The sequence below is a fragment of the Notothenia coriiceps genome, unplaced genomic scaffold, assembly GCF_000735185.1.
Source record: "Notothenia coriiceps isolate Sejong01 unplaced genomic scaffold, NC01 NC01_scaffold00000339, whole genome shotgun sequence".
In the NCBI taxonomy this organism is placed as follows: domain Eukaryota; kingdom Metazoa; phylum Chordata; class Actinopteri; order Perciformes; family Nototheniidae; genus Notothenia; species Notothenia coriiceps.
In genome coordinates, this window is record NW_011333040.1 from 4,692,910 (window position 1) to 4,718,047 (window position 25,138).

The 25,138-nt window shown below is 40.0% G+C and overlaps 2 protein-coding genes and 1 long non-coding RNA gene across 4 annotated transcripts in view; 1 reads left to right on the top strand and 2 right to left on the bottom strand.

Moving 5' to 3' along the window:
• glmna (glomulin, FKBP associated protein a) overlaps positions 1-25,138 on the bottom strand; it is a 458,443-nt gene that overhangs the window by 250,777 nt on the left and 182,528 nt on the right. The gene's annotated exons all lie outside the window — the stretch shown is intronic.
• On the top strand, positions 12,012-15,439 carry pou4f2 (POU class 4 homeobox 2). Of its 2 annotated transcripts, none has more exons than XM_010768610.1 (2): positions 12,012-12,767; positions 13,083-15,439. In XM_010768610.1, exons 1-2 carry the CDS (start codon positions 12,567-12,569, stop codon positions 14,013-14,015), a joined length of 1,134 nt encoding a protein of 377 aa, XP_010766912.1. In that variant the 5' UTR covers positions 12,012-12,566; the 3' UTR covers positions 14,016-15,439. The 2 variants fall into 2 exon arrangements, with proteins under 2 accessions (XP_010766912.1, XP_010766920.1); XM_010768618.1 differs by having other exon boundaries at positions 12,734-12,767; positions 13,054-15,439.
• Positions 22,288-25,138, bottom strand: part of LOC104943254 (uncharacterized) — a 158,699-nt gene continuing 155,848 nt past the window's right edge. Inside the window, exon 4 of the long non-coding RNA XR_798096.1 lies at positions 22,288-22,560. This is a non-coding gene — a long non-coding RNA (uncharacterized lncRNA). The remainder of the gene's footprint in view (positions 22,561-25,138) is intronic.

Below are 25,138 nucleotides of genomic sequence, written 5' to 3' on the forward strand. Positions count from 1 at the left end.
ACAGTGATCTTGCTCACATGTGCTAAGTGTTGGGTAATGTGAGGTACAATTTAACCTAGTTCTGAATATCTCGCGATGGATTAAAGAGAATAAGTAAGGCTGTTTCTTTCTCTCCCTCTCTGAGCGCACTTGGTTTGTTGCCTTCTACATCACATTGCAACACAACATAACCCAGTAGCCTGACACATATTTCTGAGTTTAGGAAGCATCTCCTCGCCTCCTCATATTTACTGAAGCAAAATACGAAGAGACATAGGCTTTGAGGACAAGAGAGACCGAGCAGGGAGAGAATAAGGGGGTTGGGTGTTGGTTCCGCATCCTTCCCTGTGGCATAAACTGGGGAGCGTTAGCAGCATGCACTGAGGCCTGTGATCCTTTGCACTGGGGTCCCATGGTACCTTGTGTGGCCTGCACATTTCTAACCTCATGAGACACTTGCCATCATTGCGTCAAAGCCATCGTAATGAAGCCATGCTGCTTGTGCCTGGAGACACAACAACAAAAAGCCAATACACTACAAAAGAGAAAGTGTGAAAAAAGAAACTCAAGTTCAGCTATTCGGAATAACTAAACCCATTTCAGCGTCACATACATTGGTGGAAATAAAAAAGTACATAAGGAGAAGAGAGCCAGCAACTAATGCATTGGGAAACCAGCAGCAAAGAGGTGTGTGGAGCATTCTCATTGGGAAACCTGTCTGGCACAGCCTGACTGTCAGAGCACCTATAATGTGAATGTCCCACTGACTGCTACTGTAAGGCTGTCAGTCGCTGGCTGAGGTCCTCGACTGAAGACTCTCACTAGCAGTTCCCACACAGTAAAACCTCAGTGGCGAGAGAGAGGCATGTGAGGAGGAAGAGAGGAGTGAAGAGAAAAAGGATCTCCACAAATCATTTTGATCAAGAGACAAGGTAGCAGTGAGGTAGACCTCCCCCAGCCCCCGCCCCACGAAGAGACAACTCTCTAATTGGTGGAAAGGGCAGCCTGTCCGTGGCCGCGTGCACTCTCAGATCTCTCCCAGGACAGCCAAGGCAACGCGCCAATTACTGCCAATTGTTGGCCTGTGGTTGAGATGTGGACAGTTGTCCGCATGGAATAAGAGTGAATGCTCCTGCTGATGCTGATATCATACAACAGCAGTATAATAATGTACTGTTAGCTTTCATAAAACAAGCTATTACTATCATTTTAAATGGATCTATTTGACTTTGCATGGGGATTAAGGGAAAACACTAACATTATTAAATACAAACCTTTCAACACCTGCTATCAATCTCAAGCCAGGTGCCTTTAACACCTCCTGACTGAGACCTAACAGCCCAAATATAGCCAATGTTTAGTGAGGCCAGCAGACCATTATGGGGGTCCTTTTTGGCGGAAGTGGAACATATACCACTTCATCCATTATCCATTAGCAGCTCATCATGGTATAGGTCAGAGCAGGAGCACAACCTCTCCCAGCAGTCAGACAGAGGCAGAGAATAGCAGGCCTTTACAACTGCGCTCACCCACAGCTCATAACAAGTGCAGCAGAGAGGAGGGAAAACAGTCATAATTCTTGTTCAACTAAAAATCACTATAATGCTCTTTAATTGTGTAGGCAAAAACCTTTTCAAAAGAGCATGGTAATTTTACCCTGTTAAATTATTCAGCGCACATTAATAACGGTCGGGGCCGGGGTGGATGAGAGCGGCTGTTTTAGGAGTGATGAGCTGCCGGAGCTGGGAGACAGGATCTCAGTAAGGCAGTTTTAAGCCTCGTTTTAAAGTTACATTTTCAAGTAAACGACATTAAAAAAATGTCCTGAAGTAACTCCGAAAGCTGGTAGTACATGTTAGTGGAGTGTCTAAAATACACTCATAAAAGACCTCCTCATTTCCAAGAGCTTCTTGGTGCGAAGCTAGATATGAAAAAAAATGTGTATTTCAACGACCACTAATGAATACTTTTGTAATAGTCCGTTTTTTTTAACCAACATAATAAGGCACAGCTTGTTTAGGGATTGTCTAATATCACTTGTCTATAATGTATGCAGAAATATATAGAAAATATGAACTCCTTGGAAAAGCAAGGTAATCAAGAACTACTAACACTAAAAATGATGAAACCTCAACATTTAGTTACAGGTGCATTTGAAACAGGAAGTCACAAAGGAACAACAGATAAAAGGAGGAAAGGTCACATGCATGATCTGATGAAGGGCACTGTTCACTATAGGCTTTAAGGGGTTCCAGCCAGCAGAACGCACATTGACGAGGGCGATGCAAAAATGAGAATTTGCATGAACTATGCACCAGCAAAGGTAATATACATAATTGGGGGAAGGGGTGGCGGGTTTTGAGAGGGGGGATCTCCATCAAATGCGGACATGAAGCAACACTTTCTGTACTTAATAATTAATACAATACAGTGCACACACACACTGAATGGGATGCATATCAACCATCCATTGAACAATGACTTTTAAGTGCACTAGAACATAGTGAGCCTGACAAAATATGCACAAATGTGCTCAAGATGAAATACGCCTCTTCCCCCCATAAAGATGAAAAAAGGCAACAAACGCCTTCCCAAGGCCGAGAAAGCTTAACTATTCTTCTCAGTTCAAAGTCAGGGGTCTACTCTAAATATTTGTGTATTAAACATAACACATAAGATGGAATAAATGGAGGACTCTTAAAGAGGTGCAGGGCCTGCAGGAGAAAAACAACATGGAACTGCAATGCTTCTTAATGTCAGTCTTACTAACACAAACAACCATGGTGAAAAACAAGCCAAGACTTCAAAAAATGTAGTAAGAATAAATCAGTGCGAGTCAAATGCTTGGTGACCACCATTTGTAAATGCAGTGGAAATGCTTGTGTAACTTGCTTGTTCTTTACAGATTAAGTAGTACTCAGTTCAAGCACACATTTTAAGAAATAACCAAGAGTCAAACCGCTAATGACATTAACACCTCTGTTCAATGTCAAAACTTAAAGCTTTCGAGGTATTCATCAAGGGCCAGTGTAAGGAGGCCCTATACAGCATGAATACATCTAAATGTGCTGACTCTAACACTGTTTGTTTGTTTATTGAGGCAAGTCAGGGGGTGTTCTGAGCCTCAGAACTGCATTTAAAGCTGATCTGGCTCCTTCAGACACTGCTGCATCCGACTTCCTGTTGTCGACTCGCGCTTGCCATGGAAAAATTGCTGCTGCAGCCTAAGACAACCTACAGCACTTTGTATGCCGAAAGAAAAGAGTTAATTAGAAATACAAATTCTCCCAGATTGTTATTAATGGGAACTGTAGAGTAAGCAACACATATTTTGTGCCCATAAGTAATTCTCAGGTATCTTTGATCTGTGGCCCACAGCGGATGCTGCTGCGTGCCGCTGTCTGGCTTCTGGGACTCTGCCAGCGCCAGACATCTGGCTACTTTGTTATCATTGGCTGATCTGCTCCCAGGAGGCCACTCTTGTGACACCAGGCAGAGAGTGTCCTGGCAAGGAAAATTATCAGCACATTTTGAGTGGATTAGAGTTCCAAAGTGGTCTTCAAATCTCTACAGGGGTCTGGTGAGCCATGCTCTATTGGGGGTTCCTCAGGGCTCTGTTTTGACAACACTGTTGATTTGAAAGGCAGCGAGGGTATGGCTCCCACTGTTGCATCGCAGGTTTCCGGCAACATCTTAGGAAGTGAAAAAAAAGCCCCCCAATTATGATCTGTCAGATGTAGAAGGGAGGAAAGGAGCCAAAGACTTCCCTTGATTAGTGTGGAGACTTTGAGTAGAAGCAAATGTTTGTACTCGTGCGCTGTATGTCGTTATATGCTCCAGCATCATTTCTGGCAAAAGGTTTTTAGTCTCCATTCGCTTATACTGACTAATGCAATGTTGTTGTTCTTTAAATTCCGCAGCCATGACATTTTCAGTCACAAATATAATACCTTTGCCTTGAGCTTTTTTTTTTTTATCTCTTAGTGAGTTAAATGTGACTACATCTCAAAGGTTGTGTCTGACAATCCGTCATACAAAACACTTGTTTAGAGGTCAAAGAAAAGAATGCTGCCTAAGCACTGGCTTAGTGGAGGAAAAAAGCCATGATGTGACAATCTGAACCTTATTCACAGGATTGATTGAGGTATCGTGTCTTCTCCCTTTTCTCTCTTGGCGTTTCCATTTGTGAATACAAAGCTGCGGTGACCCATAAATATTACATGGTGTGGAGATGCAAAGCAGGAATTAATGACTGGGGTGTGTGTGTGAGAGAGCGTGTGTATGGCAGGTCCCTATGGGATTCTGCTTAGACAGGCGGGCATAGGGAGGGTGTGGTCTCTCTCTTTCTCTCTCTCACCATGTGTGTGTGTCTCTCTTTCTCTCTCTCTCTCACGTGTGTGTGTCTCTCTCTCTTTCTCTCTCTCTCTCACTGTGTGTGTGTGTGTGTGTGTCTCTCTCTCTCTCCTTCACACACACATACACACACAATGTAGAGAGTATTTTTTCTCCCGTCTCCTGACCTGCCTGTCAGTGACCCACCATTCAGCTTTTCTTCACTAAACGTTCACTAGTTATTCTGCTTAGAAAGAAAACTCCAGCTTAAAGAAAAAAAACGTTAGCTACGTCATAATTGGTTTGAAATGGTTAGTAATTAATTGAATCGATTATTCATTCAAGACAAGATATGATTCCTTATAATCATTTTTTGCATCTATAAAAAAAGGGCATTATACTTAAATAAATAAGTAAATAAGTGGATCAGAATAATGATTCAGAGGTTATGGGGTAATAAAAATGGATAACTACAATTCACAATGCAAAGTTGTCTTTATCTTTATCCCACTCAAGGCTGAATTAGCAGATTTTCAGCAACAAGTTCAGCAACAGAAAATTAATCAGCAACTATTTTGATAATTTATTAAGTGATTAATTAAGGTAATTTTCAAGTCATTTCCATTATTTGCTGCAATCATCTTTGTATCATGTGATAGGAAACTGAACAATTAGATGATATATTAGATATTTGCATTTTTCATTAAAAGCTATTACTAGCAGTTTAATTGACAGATTTAAATAATCGTTAGGTACGGCTCCATTCTCTGTGTAATGAAAACACATACACACAGTTTATTCATTTGTGGTCACTAAGCACATGTTGCAACATGAACAGTTTGTAATTGAACAGCAAGTTGTGGACCGAGCTCTGACTGCATTCCAAAACATTGTCATGAAGGAAAGCTGATATGTGATCAGGGCACTCTGAGGTGATGACAAAGTAGCTATGTGAGGTTACAAGAAAGAGACAGACATAAAGAAAAGTACGGAGGGACAGATAGAAAAAGAGAGAGAGGGAGAGACAGAGATGGGCTTTTCCTCTCTGCTTAGCAAGATGAATCTGTTGAGGAGGGGCCACTTGACACCTGTCACCTAACCAGCCAGGCACAATTACCTCCTGGGGGAGGACGCAGGACTTGCTAGGGAGTTGTGCATAGCTCCCAGTGAAATAGACGAGCGTTTGAAGATCATTAGTGTTACAGGCCCTGTCTTCATGGCCCTGTCCAACCTCCTGAATGGCTTGCTTTGATCACCACGCTGCGTTTTTGTCAATAGTATGGGTACACCGCATACATTATAAAGTTATACACACAAAGTCAGCAGGTAAAATGTCACGCTCAATTTCTGTTTGGGCCACAGATGGCGCAGCTGATTGCAGGTAATGAGCGTCATCGCCGCCCTGCAGCCAATAATGTGCGGTGGCCGAGCTCTCATGTTGCCATCATGTTCAGGCCAATGGCTGCGCAGAAGGGTACCCACATGTTTGAAGTACAACAATAAGAACATATTTAAATGTGAAGGTGTTCAAAACAGATCCTGGTCTTGTCTTAATGTGGAATCCAGATGTATGTGAGTCTTAAATTGGGCTAATGTGACTAATTATGGATATGATATGTGTGTTTCTAATTACCAACATGTAAGACTCTTTTGGGGACTAAAAGCCTCTCACAGCTTGACAGTGTGAGGCAGGTAAATGTGAAAAACTGTTACAAAATCTGAGGTTGTTACACAGGTAATGTTTTTAAGCCTTTAAATAAAATATAATCAGCTGTAAATTTGGAGTTGTTATAAATAATAAATGCTGCATATTTTCCATATATAGGTAGACCTCCTAAAAAATGTATGTGAACATAAAATGTGCTAGGTTGAATTCAGAATTGAAAATGTATCAAGCACTAACTTAAACTTCATTCCTGATAGAAAAAACCTCTAATGCATAGGTTGAAGGACAGTTCAAGATTAACAGTATTGAAGATTTCACAGATGACAAACATTCAGATGTGTCACACACACAAAGCAGCAGCAGCAGCAACGTGCCCTCTTAAGTATTATGTTTGGCAGTGCAATGCAGAGGTTTGAGAGAAGAAAAATGATCATTATAGCTGATGAGGCAAGGGCTTCGAATGATGACAGTGTGACAGCAGAGAGCTTTTTAATTTGTCGGATCAGGTTGTGACATGCTCCATCACAGGACGGAGGAAATCTTTTCATTTGTGCAGAAGAAAGGGGGAAAGGAGGTCAATTAGCATCAACCATTAGACAAGCCAGTGACAAGCAATATATTACCGCGTGGGACAGTCAAACTAATGAGAGGCAGAAGAAATGTTCATTCAGTTTGGACAGAATTCTGCAATCATCCCGCTACATTAATCACTTGTACAGAACTTGACATACGCATTCTTTATAGTCACATGCTCTGAGGTGTAACTCATCATATGCGCTGCCTTCCACGCCATCGTTTGTCGTCGTATGAGGTCAGGTTTACTCAAAGGAACGCCTGTCATGTCAACGTTATTCGACACAACCATATGCATCAGGTGCATGCTGTTTAAACTAACTCACACTTTACCATCTAATTCAAATGGTAAAGTTGTTATTGTTTTTGTCTTTCAAGGGTGATTGGTCAATAGCGGAGGCTATTTTTGCCACATGTGTGACCACATTGTTTTTAAGATCACACAGGCTTCCACCAATATGATCTTTGCCAAAAGCAGCATGAGAGCAGATCTCATTTTATCAGAAGAGACAATCTCAAAGCGAGTCTCTTTTTTTCCCCCTTTGCCAGGAAGGCTTTATTTGACTGGCTGTCAGGTATAACGCGCCTCTCTCGATATTGATCTGAAGTACCTAAAGGTATGTGACATCATTATGAGGCTTGACCTTATAATCTGCTGCCCTGCAGCCAATAGGCAGGGCTGGGCCAGAATCTAATGCCTCCCCCCATAAGGGTGGTAGCTGGTGCGTAATAGGGAAATTGGTGGTGGTGTTATTTGTTTTCCTGACCTCATGGCACACTTGAATTCAAGGCTTCTAATCAGTCATGGCCTAAGGATGGCTTCACTACTAGGCTAGGTTAGCTGGCTTTGCTGTTGGTTTTAATGTGAATCATAGGTGTTGATATTGGACATAATGATATGGAGAAATATGGACACATTATCTAATAATTTAACTAAAGTGATTGACACTAAACAGACTCAATTGTTTATATGTGCAATTGCACAAAACACAAAATAAAATTCAATATCCACCTTTTTTAACATGAAATACCAACAATTAAAATAATTAATAACATTTGCAAAATATCTGCTTGCAGCAACGTTGGTATGGCTACAGTAAGGAGAAGATAATGGTTACAGTAAACTAACTCTTAGGTCAAGCAACAAAGACATGTGTTAAAGCTCATCTTATCAATATGTTTATATTGACAATGGATTTAATAACTGTAATTTTCTTGTTCCGATTTCATGGCCCGCAACTTTACCATTTAATCTCACCCCTCTCATCAGTATTGTTAGCAGAAAGCAGCTGTTTCAGAAAAGGACATAAGATATACCAGCTATATGCTCCCTGCTGAAGGCCAAAGGGCAAACAGAAAAAGCTAGCGACTAACCGGTGGGACAGAGACACATTTAACCATTAAGAAGCCAACATTTCCCTCAGGAGATGGTGGTGATCAAAACAGAGCTGAATGAAGATTTCATATTTTTCAAATAATTCCAAATATATGCTTGTTCATGTGTAAATAATCAGCTGTAAGCTAAAAATATTTAGCATATAACTTTATAAGGTGATAATATGTCATGTTATATGTATATCTTGCTCCACTGCCCCCTGGTGGCTAAAAATGAATTATGTAACTTTTAAATTAGGCTAAGTTCAGTTATGGCATAAGGAATCCACCACTCATTTATTGACATGCAATCTCTATTATTTTTGCTTGGGATGTATACGTTTATCCACAAGGCCACGGCTGAGTCAAAACGCAGAGGCGCCAAGATACACATTTTATAAGGCAATTTTATGGCTGCAAGTTGCGAACAAGGGGTTTTGTTACAAGGATTATTAGGCTTTTCCAATGTTCTTTTGTTATTATCCAATTAAGTGTTATTTAATCACAATGGTTGCCTATTTGGTAATGTCATCGTAACCTACCTAATACTATGCTCATTCCAGGTCCTATTAACTGTTAAGGAATAGTCACTGCAATAAAATACTACATGAAAAACTGTATCTGTATCTACCAATATAAACTAATTAGAATGTACTGAGAACTGTTGAAGCTTTTATTTAGACCAACGTAGAGATCAAACACAAAACTGTCTCACAGTTTGTCTACCAGTTGAGCTGCAATTCAAGTGCAGTTTTTGAAACCTCTTTCATTATCTCAAGTGGTGAGCCACTTGTTCCCCCTGAGAGCTACAGTACAGTGTGACATTTAGTAAATCCTGAAGGCTTTTGCCTTTTGTTGTATGCATTTAAACAACACATTAAAGCCACAATGTTCCTTGTGGAACCTGTCACATTTCCCAGGTAAAGCAGATGAATAAATAAAGCACTGCCGTTAGTGGCTGAAACACCCCCCTTCTTTGTGTGATTTGCTGTTGCCTTGAGTTAGATCCTGATCTCTTTGTAGACCCTCTCCCAACAAGCATTGACCTTCTGCTCCGACATGTAAAGAGCTCCACAAGATCAGAAAGGGGAGGGGGAAGCTGTGAATAAAGGCATCACCACTGCGAGCAGTCAAGAGACTTCATCCACTTCACACTTCTCTCCTCTTTCTCTGTGTGTAGCTGTTTCTCTGTGTTCAGTAGGAGCGGAGATACCTTGTTGGCGGCACAAAGGAGCGGCTCCGTAATAAAAACAGCTGTCTCTGGTGGTCTCGGTGTAATTGGGATTGTTAACGTGGAGAGCTCCTGAGGGAGGCTGAGAAGAGTATGTCTTTGTGTAAAGCACACAGACACCTCTGCAGCACTCCTTGATTCGGATGCAAGTAAGAGAGTGAGGAGGAAAAAAGCAAACAAGTCACCTGAGTTATATCAGGCCTTGCTGCATCTGCTCTCTCTATTTTACTTGGGCTTTTACTTTTTTTTCAGACAGTGCCGATGTATTTATTTGTAGTAAAGCTCATTGAAGTGAGAGAAATCTTTCCTTGCACAATTCTACTGAGGGTTTATGTTTGGTAATGGTAAGGAACGACTGCACCTTCCTGCATTGAGACAAGTCTTTGTATGATAGCAACATTCACACCAATTACTGGATCAGTGTGACGACACAAATTGAGGCCACTTTTTTTCTAAACTGGTATAGGGCATTCAGCTGACAATGACGTTTTAAAAAGTGGCAACAAAACTAGCCCGATCTCAAGTGTGTGATGTTTATCATTTGGCATCCTTATTTTATATGTAAATCTTTTGTTATGGTTAAATAATGTGTCAATACCATTGTAGGCTTACCTAAAATTACATCTTGTCAGGGGTTTTGTTTATTTATCAATTTTGCTTATGAATCAAAATGTATAAGCTGTCATAATGTTAATAAACAAACTGAATATTAATTAGGCATAGACTATATAACATAAATTATATGATAATCAAATCAACTTCTACATTAGCCAAAAAAGGGTCTGTGATTGTCACAGAAATATCCAGGATTGTTAATTGTGTTTCTGTTTGCAGAGGCAGACCCGATTATGTTAACCAGTCTGAGAAAGTATCCTCCCTCAAAGAAAGAACGCTGTTTGCACAGAAAGTAAAAGTCTTACATGAACACACTCAGGAAAGTGTTGAAAACGTACTTCAAAGTCAATTGCTTGGGAGCAGCTCAGGCTGATTTATTTGACTTAAGATATACTTTTTGTGTGTGTTTCATTGTGGATGAAAATTTCATACACCAATTTAGAGGTGGTGAAATATAAATGATTTCTTTAAAGTTTCATCATAGATCAGTCTGTCGGTATATATGGGAGCAGACACTGATTGCTCCTTGATGTCTCCTGAGCCTGATCTCTGTCTCCTGTCTGGAGGTGGCTGTTGTCCCGCTGGGGAGGCAAAATGATGGCTCTCTGTAAAACTGCTGCAGCAACACCAACAGGGTTTCTGTCGCTGCCGTGGGGACGTAGCAAATGTCTGCGTGAATCAAGAGTGGAAAAAAACGGGAACTGACATACAACGTGTTCAGGAAGCCTGCGCGTTAACGCGGTAACATCGGTAGCCTCCATTAACGCGCTTTCACACTCTTATTACAGCGGCGCGCGGCTGTGGCCCCATGCCGAGGCGGTGTCTATAATTATTATAATTAACACCATACTTAATAATCTCCAGTTAAACGGTGGGAATTTAATGTGGAGTCCTTAACATTAGCGATGTATATTATTAACACATTTAAGGTGATTTACGGGTCAACCCCACTGCCTGTCAAAGACATTGATCACTGCTTCATAACTACAGGATGTATACCTTTGTGCGTTTGTGAGTGTGCGTGTGCGTGTGTGGAGAGAGAGCAGTGTTTAGAAAGTGTAGAGCCATAGGAAAATCCAGAAAAAATCCAAGAGGCATTGTTTTCCATAAAAATACTTTCAAACCTCCGAGAGACTTACACCATCCTATAGACGTGATCATATTAAACAGATTAGACACCCCTTGTTAATTACAATGTGATAAAATGATTTAAATAACCAATGAGGTGGCTTAATTAGAGGAGAGATAAGATAATAGTCTGATATGACAAGTATATAGATTTGCAATTTAATAGTGATAATCATTTTTAAATATGCCCTTTTATCCACATTCGACAAGTAGTGCCCTTTGCATGCAACATACCATGCAGAAAACAATACAAAACATTGAAAAATAGGTTATAAATTTCTTACATGGTTACCGATTTATTTCTTGTCTTTTCAACAAAATTATTCAAGGTTCATACAAATGTCATTGCAACAAAGAAGAAAAGATTACAAGCAATATCATACAACATTTCCACTACATTTGAGGTAACCTTAGCAATTGCCAATCATTTTATATTAGTTTTTTTTTTTAAAGAAAGAAAAATAAATGACAGCTTGATTTTTTATAGTAGCCTATACAAACTAACAGAAATGTCTTAGCGATAATATTTTTTGAGGATATTGACATCAGTATAGGACTGGTGCTGTCCAAGTTATTCATCGGATGCGCGTTTGGAACAATTACAATCTATATTCCAATACTAAAAAAATGAAACATTTTCAGGTGCAATAAAGCGGATTTAAAAAAGTATCTGAACTTCATAAGACGAAGTGTTGGTAACGAGGTGCTGGTGGTAAGAAATAGTCATTTGAAATAAATGCCTTTGTCGCAGACTGCCCATGCGCAGAGTCCCCAGCGGCGGCCGTGGCGGTGGTGCTGGTGTGGCTAATGAAGAATAATAAATCATGAAAGGGTTTTTCAGGTACAGCTGGAAACAGTGTGTGTGCATGAGTGTGTGTGTGTGTGTGTGTGTGTGTGTGTGTGTGTGTGTGTGTGTGTGTGTGTGTGTGTGTGTGTGTGTGTGTGTGTGTGAGAGAGGGCGAAAGACAGAGCTGTAGAGAGAAAGGGGGAGTGTGTGTGTGTGTGTGTGTCAGAGGAGGGGGGCTATGAGAGAGAGAGAAAGAGAGAGCGAGGCGAAGAGAGACTCAGTCTGCCCTTCGCCTCAAAGCAGAGGCAGTTCGGGTCCCCGCAGCATTCAACGAGGTACAGAGACTGTCACCGCCATTACTTCTCACTTACGGTCATTTCAAGACGGAAACTTTTCACAAAATAACAAAACAGGTCAACGAAATCGGCTTCTGTTTTAAGCTTGACGTCTTTTGGAAATCCTAAGAGACGGAAAGAAACTTTTTCCATTTTTTCTGGCTTCGCCTTTGAGGAGTTCTGCCACAAAAAAATCCAAGGCAAACCACAAATATTATAGAAGGTGGAGACGGTTGCAGGAGAAAAAAAAACAGGTTCATTTTTTAACTAGCGCTACACGTCCAGACGGAAAAAGGTATCGTCTACGCTTAGTTGCATGGCTTGTTGATGTTTGCGTTATCTCATCTTCCAAAAAAGATCTCCTTACCTCCACTAGAATTAATAAATAGATGTGATAACTTCAGTATTGGACGAACGTCTTCAGAATACACTTTACTCGCCAGTGACCTGAGATTCCTTTGAAGCAATTGGGCTTCAACTCCCATCCTAGGAGGCGGAGTCTTAACTTATTAAAAGGAACTTGCCGAGGCTTGGACGCCCGCAAATATGATGATGATGTCTCTGAACAGCAAGCACCATTTTGCTATGGCCCACACCAGCTTGCCCGAACCGAAGTATTCGTTGCATTCAAACTCCAATTCCAATGTAGCCTCGTCCTCCTGCTCGTCCGCCCGACACAGCAACTCGATCATCAGCGGCAGCGGCAGCTCGGAGGCGATGCGCAGAGCCTGTCTCCCAACCCCACCGGTACGTATTCTGCATAATCACTGCTTAAAGGCACATTTTGACAGCCCACTTTTTTTGCTTGATGTTTTTTTCATGTCTGCACAGCAAATCACCCAACACCTCCATATTTTTTTTCTCCTCTGCTCAACTTATGTATTCAGTCTGCTTTGCCTTGCGTATTAATTTTTATGACCTGGGATGTTGCATGTGTCTTGTTTTGTGTGCTCCTTTTTTTTTTGATTTCTTTTTTTTCACATTCTGGAAATGTTTTAAACCGAGGAGTGGAGGGAGAAGTCCCTACTGACAGCTATGTGTGCATTCTATTTGCAATTGCAGAGCAATATATTCGGAGGCTTGGATGAGAGTTTGTTGGCCCGGGCTGAAGCTCTAGCGGCGGTGGATATAGCCTCGCAGAACAAGAACCACCACCACCCTCCACATCACAGCCCCTTCAAGCCGGACGCAACCTACCACACCATGAACACTCTCCCCTGCACCTCGTCTTCCTCCTCCGCCTCCTCGGGTCCTATTTCTCATTCGTCCGCCTTGAATGGCCAGCACCATCACCACCACCATCACCACCACCACCAGCCCCACCAGGCACTGGAGGGGGACCTGCTGGATCACATCTCCCCGGGACTGGCACTAGGAGCCATGGCAGGGCCGGATGGCTCTGTGGTTTCCACGGCTACGCACCCTGCCCACATGGCGGGCATGAGCCACATGCACCAGGCAGCCCTCAACATGGCTCATGCCCACGGGCTACAGCAGCACATGGGCATGAGCGACGTGGACGCCGATCCCAGGGACTTGGAAGCCTTCGCTGAGAGGTTTAAGCAGCGACGGATCAAACTCGGGGTTACCCAGGCGGATGTAGGGTCAGCTTTAGCCAGCCTGAAGATACCTGGGGTGGGCTCCCTCAGCCAGAGCACCATCTGCCGATTCGAGTCCCTGACGCTCTCTCACAACAACATGATCGCTCTGAAGCCCATCCTGCAAGCATGGCTAGAAGAAGCCGAGAAATCACACAGGGATAAACTTAATAAACCCGAGTTGTTCAACGGCGCGGAGAAAAAGAGGAAGCGCACATCGATAGCCGCACCAGAGAAGAGGTCACTGGAGGCCTATTTCGCCATTCAGCCGCGTCCCTCTTCGGAGAAAATCGCAGCAATCGCAGAGAAGCTGGACCTGAAGAAGAACGTGGTCCGGGTCTGGTTTTGCAACCAGCGACAGAAACAGAAACGAATGAAATACTCTGCATGTATCTGAAACCGCTCTGAACCACCACCCAAAAGACTTGGAACTGTTTAGAGACGATTTGTATCATATTTCCTATCTCACACCTTGTTTTCCAATCATCGATGACTTTGTGCTCTGAACTTCGAAAAATTCCTTAAAAATGAACAATGACTGAAAAACTCGAAAAGCCCACATGTCACGTCTTTTACTCGCTGAGAGGGAGACGTGGAGTCAAGTAAAGCATCGTTTGACAGAGCAAGTAAGACCACTGTTTCCACACTTACTATGCCTCACCTTTTTAATGTCAACGCAGTATTACTTACAGGACTCTATGCTTTCATTTTTAATTATATTTCTTTTAAAATGAGGACTATAGTTTGCTTTAGCATAAATACCCCCAATGAAAACAGCGTTGTTATTTACACACTAGTTTAACTCGAAGCACTTCGTTGATGATTATTGGTGTTTATGTTTTGGGTTTAAGTTATAGGTTAAGCTACATTTTCACTCCCGAGTTCATGACGATGCAGTTTGACATTTTATTCAGGGTCCATGAGGGATTAAGAGAATAACACACTATTGGTCTTGAAAGCTAATATTAGATTACTGCCAAATAATTCTTTGTAAATTAATAATTTAATTGTCACACACTTCATTTTGTGTCTAAATGTGTAATTTAATTCCACTTATTTTGTTACCATGTGTGATCAAATTCAGGGATCTATTTTTAAGATGCCCGGGGTTTGGATTTAAGGTATAAGGTTTTTATTATTAGGCCTCAGTATGTGGAAATATCGGAATAGTGACTCACTTTCACAGAATCTCGCAATTAAAATAATATGATTTCTGGCCGGCTGCAATAAGTTTACAATCCAGCGTGGGCCGGTCTCTTATGAACTATTTATTGAGTGAGGTCATGTTTACTTCATTATATATTTATTGGGATTCCCCCCTCCTCGTTTTGCTTGAGAAAATCAAATTCTGCAGCAAGTTAGGCGTGTTGGTCTGGTTTAAAGGGAAACGACTGTGAAATACAGTCATAACATTTTCGTTTACAATTTCTAACACTTGAGATGGTACAATCGAGATATATATGAGATAGTATTCTCTTTTTGAATTATTTTATGTATGTTTTCTGCTATTTATTTGTATAAATATACGCGCATCATTATGAAGTCGTTGCTTGTTAAAATCACCTTGTTTAAGTAATGTTTTTTCTTGAAGACAAAAGAAACAGCTTCATGGAAGTATACGTGTACAATGTAAATATTTCATTGGAACCAGTCGATGCACATAAATATATCCGTACAGGTTTTTGCTGTATTGCTGTTTTAGCTGAGGTAACTTATTTCTGTAATGTATGTTGCTTCTGTTTCCTGGTTAAATTATTCTATTAATTTATTACATCCATGTAATTTTTTTTTATTTAATTATTGAACTGCAATATGTGTTTCATTAAAGAACAAACTTTAACATTTAATTGGACGTTTTCCATGACTACACTGCGTAATGTGTCTCATCCAGACATATTCATATTATTTTATTTATTCATCTATTTATTTATTGATGAGGAGGCTGGAAACGGTTTAGCTGTGGGCTGCACAGCTTTCAAACATTGTGGACTCTTTGGGCTTATTTAACTACACATTTTGCCATTTGGTTTGTATAGGTAACGTGACTTTAACATCATGAAAAGGTGTCAGGTTTGATTTTGCAAACAGCCATGAGCCCTGTCATAGTGCCCATGAGCAAGACACCACAACAAACCCTCCCCCACCTTATCTGGTCTCCAAAGTATAATAATATAACAGATGAATAACTAGAATTAATATGTAGAAGGTAATTAGAAATAGCTATTTTGCCTGAGCACCGTGCTCCTCCAGGCCTCATCATAAAGCAGGCCTTACAGGAGCCCTTATCTCTATTCCATCAATGTTAAAGACACACGTGGCTCCTGCACTGACTTGCTGCCAGCTTATGCAGCTCACTGTTGCCTTACCTGAGAGCAAATGCTAATATTCTATTAGAGTCTAATCAGGGGGTCTATGGAGAGCTGGATGGGTCCCTGGAGCGCAGACTTGCCAGATGTCAGCCCGCCAGAAAAACAGCTCGCCTGCCAACGTGCCCGTCTCTATTTAAATACACACTCAAACATGCTTCGTTCCTGCATGCGGGCTCGCAGGCTTTGAAGCAAAACCTTTGGTTCGAAGTTATGGTTAGAGGAGGAGGAGGGTAAAAAGAAGAAGAGGGGAGCATTTTGAATGTCATGTCCACAGCAGAGCCGCTGTTTAGGGGGCTTAGAGGCTGAATGGCTGGTTGAGCGCTGAGCAAGCGTTTCAGCACCATGGACAGATACCTGAGGAACATTAGCATTTCTGAAACCTGTCCTCCACGTTCACACTCATTATTTACGGCACCTGGCTGGAATACATTTGCATGGGATTATTTTGGGATAATGTGTAATTGATCATGGCAGTTAATTTTAGCAGATTATTCTGCAAACACAAAAATATATGTTTCTTTAAAAAAGCATGTTTAATCAAATAGTTAAGACATTTTTAAATGATGTCAATTGTTTTTACATTTAAAAAAAACAACAACATTATAATGCATCAGTCTTTCCACATGAGTGTCACATGACGAGAATATCCACAACGTTTCCACCAAATATTTTAAAACTATTATTTACTATAACAGATAAGGACTTATGTCATATATATCTTTTCAATATTTATCCAACAAAAAACCCATTAATAAATAGTCTTTAAGCTGCAAAGACAACGCCTTCCTAACACTGATCATAAACCAAAACCTCTTCAACCGCCATGGTGACAAATTAAGAGTATCAAAACGAGCCTTATTAATGAGACAGCCATGATGGTTCATCAATTAAAAGATGCTCCTGGTGAGTGCTTCTAATTTCCCCTAAATGAGCCATTCACTTAATACGTTAATAAGAGCGAATTATTAAATTACACATCGAATTATGAAAACCAGATAATTATGAAGAGCGAGTTAAGTAGTCATTAGCTATCCCTGTTAATTACCGCTGGTCAGGGAGGGCTGCCGAGTGAGGGTCTCATCGGGAATTGAAATTAACTTTATGCAGGGAGCCTTGACACACACACATGCAATAACACACACATATACACACACATATACAAACACACACACACACACACACACACACACACACACACACACACACACACACACACACACACACACACACACACACACACACACACACACACACACACACACACACACACACACACACACACACACACACACACACACACACACACACACACACACACACACACACACAGACAGACAAGCAGCTTCTCAACCAGACTGATGCCTGCTTTACTTTCACATATTGGGAGAAAATCGATCTGGATTCTTTGATAGCGAATCGATGTGAAGCCAGCACTGAAGAAAAAAAAAAACATTGAACATAAAGGCCTCAGCAGCAGCACAATGACGAAAATCGAAGGTCTTTTTTATATAATAAATATGTGAAGCCAACAGTTTACCTTAAAGCCACAGACACTTGTGCTGCCATACATTGAAACCTATACAGCACGACACTGTGGGAGCTTTCTACAAAACGAAAAGGGCAGCGCTGTTTCCTTTTGTTATAATTACGCCCTCTGTTTTATTTTTCTCTTTCCCCTGAACATTTTCCCCCTTTCACAGGGATACTGATGAAAATTTAATGAGGCCAGGGACTGTCGGAGCTCCGCCTGGGGACCCGGGAGTAGAATATTTTAACTGTACATTTACGCCAAGTGTCTGCCTTCAAAGACGCGACTGCTCTCGAATTAGACGAAGTGTGAGCCATGAATTGAACGCACCACGCGCTATGAGCCTTTATTTATCATCTGTTGGCTATTCTGCACCGCCAACATATTGTGCAGCACGCGTCAGATGGCTGCCTGTTTGTTAAGCTGCGATCGCCATTTGATACTGTCGCCAATCGGTTGTTGTTGATGCAATATTAATCAGCCATCAATGGTCATTAGTTTGTTAAGTGTTTTCCAGAAACTAATCGATGGAGCAGCATTGGATGGCTACAAGGATTCTGGTGGGATACTTTTTGATCTAGGATGGCATGCATAAGGAGGGAAAGCCACAGTGTATCTGCCAATGAAACAGCTCCCTCTCTCTCTCTCTCCTCTCTCTAATATAATCGCACGTGCACACATTCATCTGCCACGCGCAGACTCATAAACAGACGAGTTGATGCTAGGGTTACTTTTTGTTCAAATACAATCCATTTTAAAAACGAAAAAAAGGGATGGATCCTCGCTTTTTATGCTGGTTGAAGACAGAATCGTTAATTTAACCACATTGCCAGATACTGTGTTGTTATGAAGATTTAAAAAATCCAAACCAGTCTGAAATGGTAAAAAAAAAGTGTTTTGGTTCCGTACTGATTTAATATGTCTCAATTACTTAGAGGCCTAAAACATCTTTGGAATTTTTTATTTATTTTTGGGTTAAGAAGACTGAAACATTTTTGTTAGAGGGAAAAGATAATAGCGTTGTTGGTGAGAAATATAACTTATTTAATTGATAGAAATAATTTCGGAAACGGCCTGCGTCTAATCTTTTATTTGATATGTAACAGAAAACAATCTAGATATTGGACAAACGTTGCCCAGACACACATAGACAAGAACTCCTTCCTTATTAAAAATGTATGACATCGATGTATTTATTCAAAGCAGTGCTTTCATTTTGAGTTCTGCTATTTAACATTGCATATTTTTCTATGCAATAAATTAAAACCAAGGTTTTCAGGTGCTATTTAAAGTTGCCTGCATTTAAACAAAAGTGAAAGATATCAATACATTCGCATTTACCAACATTTGGATATTTTCATTAAGAATCAGAAAAAAGTGAATCTCCCAAAAAATGGTCCCCCTTAATTTAATGCTTTTTGAAACGTTCACAGCCTTCATAAGTAAAATAGCTCAGGGGCGTGATTAGAGGGGGGGTGCCGAGAGGCCACAGTCTCCCCTGACATGCGGCTGCCACCAAAATAATGATTTGGATGCATAACTAAGTTTATACTTTTCCCCGGAGCCTTTTTTTCATTTACAGTATGTTATACATTTCTTATTAATATAATTATAACGTCTTGTTTAATTTCTATAGAACTGAGAATTTAAATTCTCCCATTTGTAGATTTTAACATCCATATCGTTGAGTCCATTTTGTGAATTTGTGGATTTTATTTTTTCAACGAGAATCTAAATGAATATTCAAATGCTTTTGCTTGAGGGAAGATACTGCCTACGCCATGCAGGCTAGACTGTTGCAGCACATCTTCAACATGATGGTGTTTTACACTTTATCAAGGACAGATTATATGTGTTCAGTAAATGTAGAAATGTTGATGCCACTGTAGGGATTATCAGTACAGATAAATAATTCAGAAAATGCCCAGCTGTCACAAAAATGAAGACTTATTTTAGGCTTTTTTGTCATATAAAAAATATAAATCCCCAAAAATCAAAGTAACATCTTTCTTGCCACTAATATACCTATTGCATTACCTTTTCTTACAGCTAGGGGTGTGTGAGGAACACCAGTAAGACAGAAAACCTTTGCACCGTTACACTATTAAAAGGCAAGTAGAAGAAATGCCCTTAAATTATTTTTACAAATATGTATGTAAGTTATTAATTTAATGTGTCATTTGGGGCCTGTGCTCACATGATGTTTGGACACGCAACATAACATATCTGCCTGTGAAAATAAATAATGAAGTCTCAGGCCCCTCATATGAAGCATGAGGTCAGTTGAGTTCATAAAAGCCAAAACCTCTTGGCATAATTACATCTTAAACGTTAGCTCTTTCCAGTCCAAGACCCTTTAAAATCAGAAGCAGCTGTTTATAATTCAGAGAGGGTATGGCCTTCACATTTAAAATAATATAGTGGGAACCAAATGTTCATCAAAATCAAATAAAGTAGCTCAGATTATTCCCATTTCTGTTTAAAAATATTCCTCATTAATTTCTGATTTAATTTTGGTGAATAAATAGTATTGACTAAAATGTAAATCTCAATGATAATCTGAATGAGGAAGGTTTGACTAAATACATACCGTTTCACAACTTTATATCACAAAGCAATCCTGTGCAAATAATAGAATTATAGTTGCTTGTGAATTGTTTTTGTATAAAATGAAAACCTTTATTTGGCTTTATTTATTATTATTATTATTTCTGTTAACATAGGTCACTTATTATGTCAACATATATGTTAAAGACTAATACAATCACATTCAATAAAAACCGAAGAGATCCACAGTGAACTATAGTGTACTATATAAGACAGGATATTCAATCTGACTGTGGATCAGTCTGTTTTGGAGAACACAGCAGGACCTTTGACATCACCATGATAGATCTTATTCTGAGGACTCTTCATAATGTATATGAATGTATAAGCTATTACCTAAATGTGTTCATCATTTAATTCAGTCACACCATGTGAACCCGGTGATGCATTATGACATAACGTGTAAATTGATGGCATCAAAGTGCCTTCAGCTATCAAATATTAAACAACATGGGATGGGTGTACACGTTTATGAACAGCTCTTCTCTTTGCGTTCCCTTTCCTCCTGATCTCCCCTTTTGCATCCATCCAGTCAGATTCCCCCCCGCTCGTTCTCAGAGGCTGTTTTGGTGTTCCGAATGAGTAAGTTGTAGACCGCGTAGAGATTGGACCTTAATGAGAAGGTGGTAGAGCTGTCTACTGGATGTGTGTTCATTGGGTTTTGACAGCCCTGCTCTGTTGCAGATCTATTAATCATACCCACAAGGAGAGCTACTCTCTCTCCCCCCTCCTCTCTCTCACTCACTCTCTCTCTCAGTTTTCAGTTTATACAGAACAGAATCATTTACATAAAGTCCTTAAGGCAAATAACTGTTGGGGGCTCTAATTTATATCTGATCGAAAATTAGCCGTCATTATGCGCGCCATTAGCTGCGTCTTTAATGTGCTTCTAAGCACCATTTGTCAAGCAGCTTGTTAATATCCTTCAAGTCTTTAAAGTTGAGAGCTCATTAAAGACTGCTGTGGCTGCTCTGGATGCTATTTCATACAATGCTGTGGGAAGGGACGGAACATTGAAAAGGTTTTGTTACATTGTCCCAAAAAAATGTGCTCAATGCTCATCCTTTTCGCTTCACATATGATCAGAAACTGAAAGACAGAATTCAGTTTTAGTGGGAGAAAATGTAAAATATATAAGCATTTAAATACATTTAGCCAAAACTATGAATAGGCTAAAGTCTAATTTAACATTTTCCTAGAGAATCCCCAACAGAAACGTCTATAAAACTGGTTATTATCAGGAAAACCAATTCTCTTCTGTCCGTGTAAGACAAATGATATTGAAATGCAAACATCAGAGAAATGGCCCCCTGCATGTAAACCCTGTACTCAGAGAGCTTTTCTGTTGTCTTGCCCACAGCCCATAACAGGAGACCCTCGCAGGCCCAATCTTTGCCTATGGGTAATGAGAGTTATGCTGCTTTATTATTGGTTAAAACTCCAGTGTCCTTAGTCTTTTTTTCCCTCCAGTATAACAGATTCCTCCAGGCTAAAGCAATAAAGAGAGTAATTAGAATGCTAAAGACAGATGTAAATAAAGGGAATGAGACAGTGGTGAGGGATGAGGCGTCTAGGTCACACACTCTCATCAAAAACCCAGTTGGTAGCAAATGACACAACGTTCAGTGCCAGAGGCCCGGGGCTACGACTGCAAACCAGAGGACATAATGGACTAAATTATGGCTTCAATGGCTATGCATCTCAAAGCACCAATAAGGACACACACACACACACACACACACACACACACACACACACACACACACACACACACACACACACACACACACACACACACACACACACACACACACACACACACAGTCTCAAACCCTATACACAAACATGAATCTGCTGTATGATAGGATTAAATAAATGTGAAGCATTATGTTATCAATGCACATTGTACGGTATATCACATGAAACCAATATGCTCCTACTATGCAGTTTAATCCAGTGGTCACACCCTCATTTAGAACAGTGTAGATAAGCTGCTAATTGATGCCACACATTGATAATCCATTGAGTTTATAGACTGCCATTTTCAAGCTTCTGCCCACAAATATACTTCTTATAAAACGGACTCTAAATTCTGCTCTGCTTCTCTTTGAAGCTGGTGTATTTACTTGTTTGCCGATTTATCAATTTATGTAGAGAATTACACATTTTAAAACCTGAAATGATCTGATTTTATTTGTTTTGGATGAATAGCAGAAGGTGGTGTGTGAATAGAGACCTAAGCTAACAACAACACAAAACACTATTCACTTGAGATTACATGCATGGAGAGGGGGTTGGGCTAATTAAAATATTTGCATTATTAAAAATACATTATCTACTAGAATGCCATCATATTTAACATCACAAGACATTCATAAATTAGCCACATTTTGGTGATGAAATCATTCCTGTCTCATAATGGGCTTCCAGGGGAATTCCTGTAAGACACGGACACAAAGATTAAGTCGGCATTTGAATATACAAATAAATCATTATTTATCATTAAACTTAAATCACATTGAGTCTCTGTGGTTGGTGTGAACCCTGCAGAGTTTTAGGGAACACAAACTGAGACTTTAGAGGACACAAATCACACACACTGAGGATCCCATTAGACTGTTTCACACACTTAGGATCCTGCCTTGTTAATGAGACCCTCTATAAGTTCCCCATGCTCCTCACACACGGTTCTTTATGTCTGTTCATTTATTTTTATGTCCCTCAGTTGGTATGAGCCACAAATCACTACACTCTGCACATTATGCAGAGATGCATACTGTAAAGGTATAGTGTAGTGTGGGCTATCAATGTTACAGATTTTACGATCCGCTTTGTTAAAAACAGATGGTCTTTATTGCTATTACATTTGCTACCATGATAGTTTTTTCTCCTTGTCGCTGGTCTAATCAAATATCAGTTTACACTACTAGGAATTAAAGATTTAAACATCTTGTCCTTTCAAATGGACAGAAATGGTTGGGTGATGTGGATAACATCTTCTACACATAGAGAAATTAAAGTACAAATAAGATTAGTATTTCTATGTTGATGTATCATGGTACATTTTCTGGAAATCCAATTGAAAAACATTTGAGAGGTAAAAAAAAATCACATGGTCTGACTCAAAACGTTGAAACCAACCAGAGTATAAAATGTTATAGAAAAATCTCTGACAGTTCACATATGAAACAAATGCTATTGATTTATAAAGTAGAAACATTTACCAATAGTATATTTTTAAGCAACTGTTTTAATACAAAAGGATTACGAAGGAGGAAATGCATGTCTCTATTGAAAATAATGTTTTAAAAAAGGACACCAAAGGATTAAAGAAAACGTGAAAAGTAACAAACAAAAGTAACATAAATGTGGGATACAGATCATCTGAAATAATAGGTACCGGTATATGTTAAATCCCATTAGTTTTCCTATTTGGTCTCACGTAAAAAAAGATTTAGCTGCATTTGTGTGTACTAAAACCATAATTGCATTATTTCTGACAGCTCTTGGTAGCAGCCTATAAAGACATTATAAGGTTACAGATGTTTAGCTGCCAATCATGCTGGGAATGCGCCACCAGATACATTTCAGCCACACAATCCCATCTAAGGAATGCTAGCAATAAGCCAAGGACTTCATTCAAAGATGGAAACGTTCCTGCACCAAACTATAGACTTGTCTTCTTTTTTAATGAAATGATTATTCATATATTTTATGTCAAAAAGAAAATGTTTCTGATTGACCATCAAGTCCACATTACAGGCAGTGCCAATGGAAATGAGAGGTATATAGCATCTTCATTGCCTATGACAAAAGTTACATGACCCTGCCATGCTAATTCTGTGTGGGAAGTAATGTCTCAGCAAAGCTATTGATGCCACACACTATATTAGATTACACTGTGCTGTTGAAATGTGTGCTTCCGAGGTGCCTTTGCAAAAGGTTGATTACTTTGCATATATTTCACCTGCCGCTCTGGGCTATTATTGCTTGAGATACAGAGTATAGTCAGTACCCTGATGGAGCAATCCTAAATGGTCAACGTCCCCAGTAAAACCATATAAAGTGATTCAATGCGAGCATAAAGAAATGTTAACGATCATCAAAGACCTTTGTGTTGGATGGCTTTCCTTCCAGTAACTCTCTTTTTCTCACTCTCTGCTGTCCTTTTTATTTCCCCACCGCTTCCTGTGAGAATATGGAGATTTTCTGCTGAGAACATTTCAAGGGAAAAGAATAAGTGATATGGTATAAAAGAATAGAAATCATTCCAAAGAAATAAACCCTGATGAGAAACCACCCAAAAATATATGTGTCATGCCTCTTTAACATCGCTAATATTGATAATGAGCTTTGCCGGAGAAATGCCTGTGCATCTCAGTGGCTGTGCTGTGAAACGTGGCAGACAGACATACTTTCTGACCTCTATATAGCAGCGTGGAAGGACCTCAACAGCTGTAAACAACACTGCAATCAGTGTCCCATCTGCTCCCATGTCCCACTTGTGTGGATGCCTTTTTGCCATTTCTTTCACCCTCTGCCAAGTGACTGCCTCAGGACATCTAACCCAGAGAAAAGAGCTCATTTACTCAAGGAGGAAAGAAGCAAACTAGATTTCTGAGCGCATTTGCTGACAGGGAAACTTGGTCGGGCAGAATTGAACGAGTTAGACGGATTATAATGTGCAAAGAATGCCATTTTGCACAAAAAGCAGTTCATCAAACTGCAGGAAACATCACAAATAACCAGTTATTATCTAAGATGGAGCAGCTAACCAGATTTCAAAGCAGCTTTTATGTGTTGATTTAACCTCGATTAACCCCCTATTCAGGCTAATGATGCTTCAAAGGGATTTTTTGAAGTGGGTGCCTGAGCTACACCCACTCCAAAGGTAAGTGGTATGATTTCTGTTTTGTATAAGTGACGAGAGCCCACTCGGTGAATCTACAAATGTATTATAGTATCTTCTATGTAATACTGATAACAACATTAAATCACATATAAATCAAGAGTGTG